General features: G+C 55.9%; 1 protein-coding gene across 1 annotated transcript; it reads left to right on the forward strand.

The window, feature by feature from the left end:
* Positions 1 to 248: 248 nt before the first annotated feature.
* LOC118721145 (histone H2A type 2-C) lies at positions 249 to 716 on the forward strand. The gene has a single exon (XM_036441791.1). It carries the CDS (start codon positions 249 to 251, stop codon positions 636 to 638), a length of 390 nt encoding a protein of 129 aa, XP_036297684.1. The 3' UTR covers positions 639 to 716.
* Positions 717 to 920: the final 204 nt, after the last annotated feature.

Below are 920 nucleotides of genomic sequence, written 5' to 3' on the forward strand. Positions count from 1 at the left end.
TGCATGCAAATGAGGGCTTCAGACGGCTTTCGTTTCCATTGGGCTGTGTAGGAACCCAGTCATAAAACCGTGACAACACCAACTCCCGATCTTATTGGTCGTTCCTGGAGCCAGTTTAGGGCCAATGAAAACTGCGCTCCTGACCCCCACCCCTAGGAAAGCTTATAAAGGCTTCCTACTTGTTTATTTCTCAATCCTGTGGCGCTGCGAGGGTCTGAAATTAGAGAGCCTTCACTTCATTTGTAGTCATGTCTGGTCGCGGCAAGCAAGGAGGCAAGGCCCGCGCTAAGGCCAAGTCGCGCTCGTCCCGCGCCGGCCTGCAGTTCCCTGTGGGGCGTGTGCACCGCCTCCTGCGCAAAGGCAACTACGCCGAGCGGGTGGGGGCCGGCGCGCCGGTGTACATGGCGGCCGTGCTGGAGTACCTGACCGCCGAGATCCTGGAGCTGGCGGGCAACGCGGCCCGCGACAACAAGAAGACGCGCATCATCCCTCGTCACCTGCAGCTGGCCATCCGCAACGACGAGGAGCTGAACAAGCTGCTGGGCAAAGTCACCATCGCCCAGGGCGGCGTTTTGCCCAACATCCAGGCTGTTCTGTTACCAAAGAAAACCGAAAGCCACAAGGCCAAAAGCAAGTGAATGTCGGCAAAAGACCATCAAAGACCAAAGGCTCTTTTTAGAGCCACCCAAGCCTTCAAAAGAAAGAGCTAGTGCGCTGTTTTGTGGTCAGCCCTTCATTGGACACTGTTGGCTCTTAAGAGTTTTTTGGGGGCGAGTGGGACCGGGAGTGGCAGTACTTTTAATTACTTGTTTTTGCCAAGCTTGTGACTCGCCGTTTTCTTAGGCAATAGGACGGCCTGGGTTTTGGTTAAGACGCCGCCCTGGGCGATGGTAACACCCCCTGAGTAATTCGTTGAGCTC

This window comes from Pipistrellus kuhlii, unplaced genomic scaffold (genome assembly GCF_014108245.1).
Source record: "Pipistrellus kuhlii isolate mPipKuh1 unplaced genomic scaffold, mPipKuh1.p scaffold_m20_p_18, whole genome shotgun sequence".
Taxonomy (NCBI): domain Eukaryota; kingdom Metazoa; phylum Chordata; class Mammalia; order Chiroptera; family Vespertilionidae; genus Pipistrellus; species Pipistrellus kuhlii.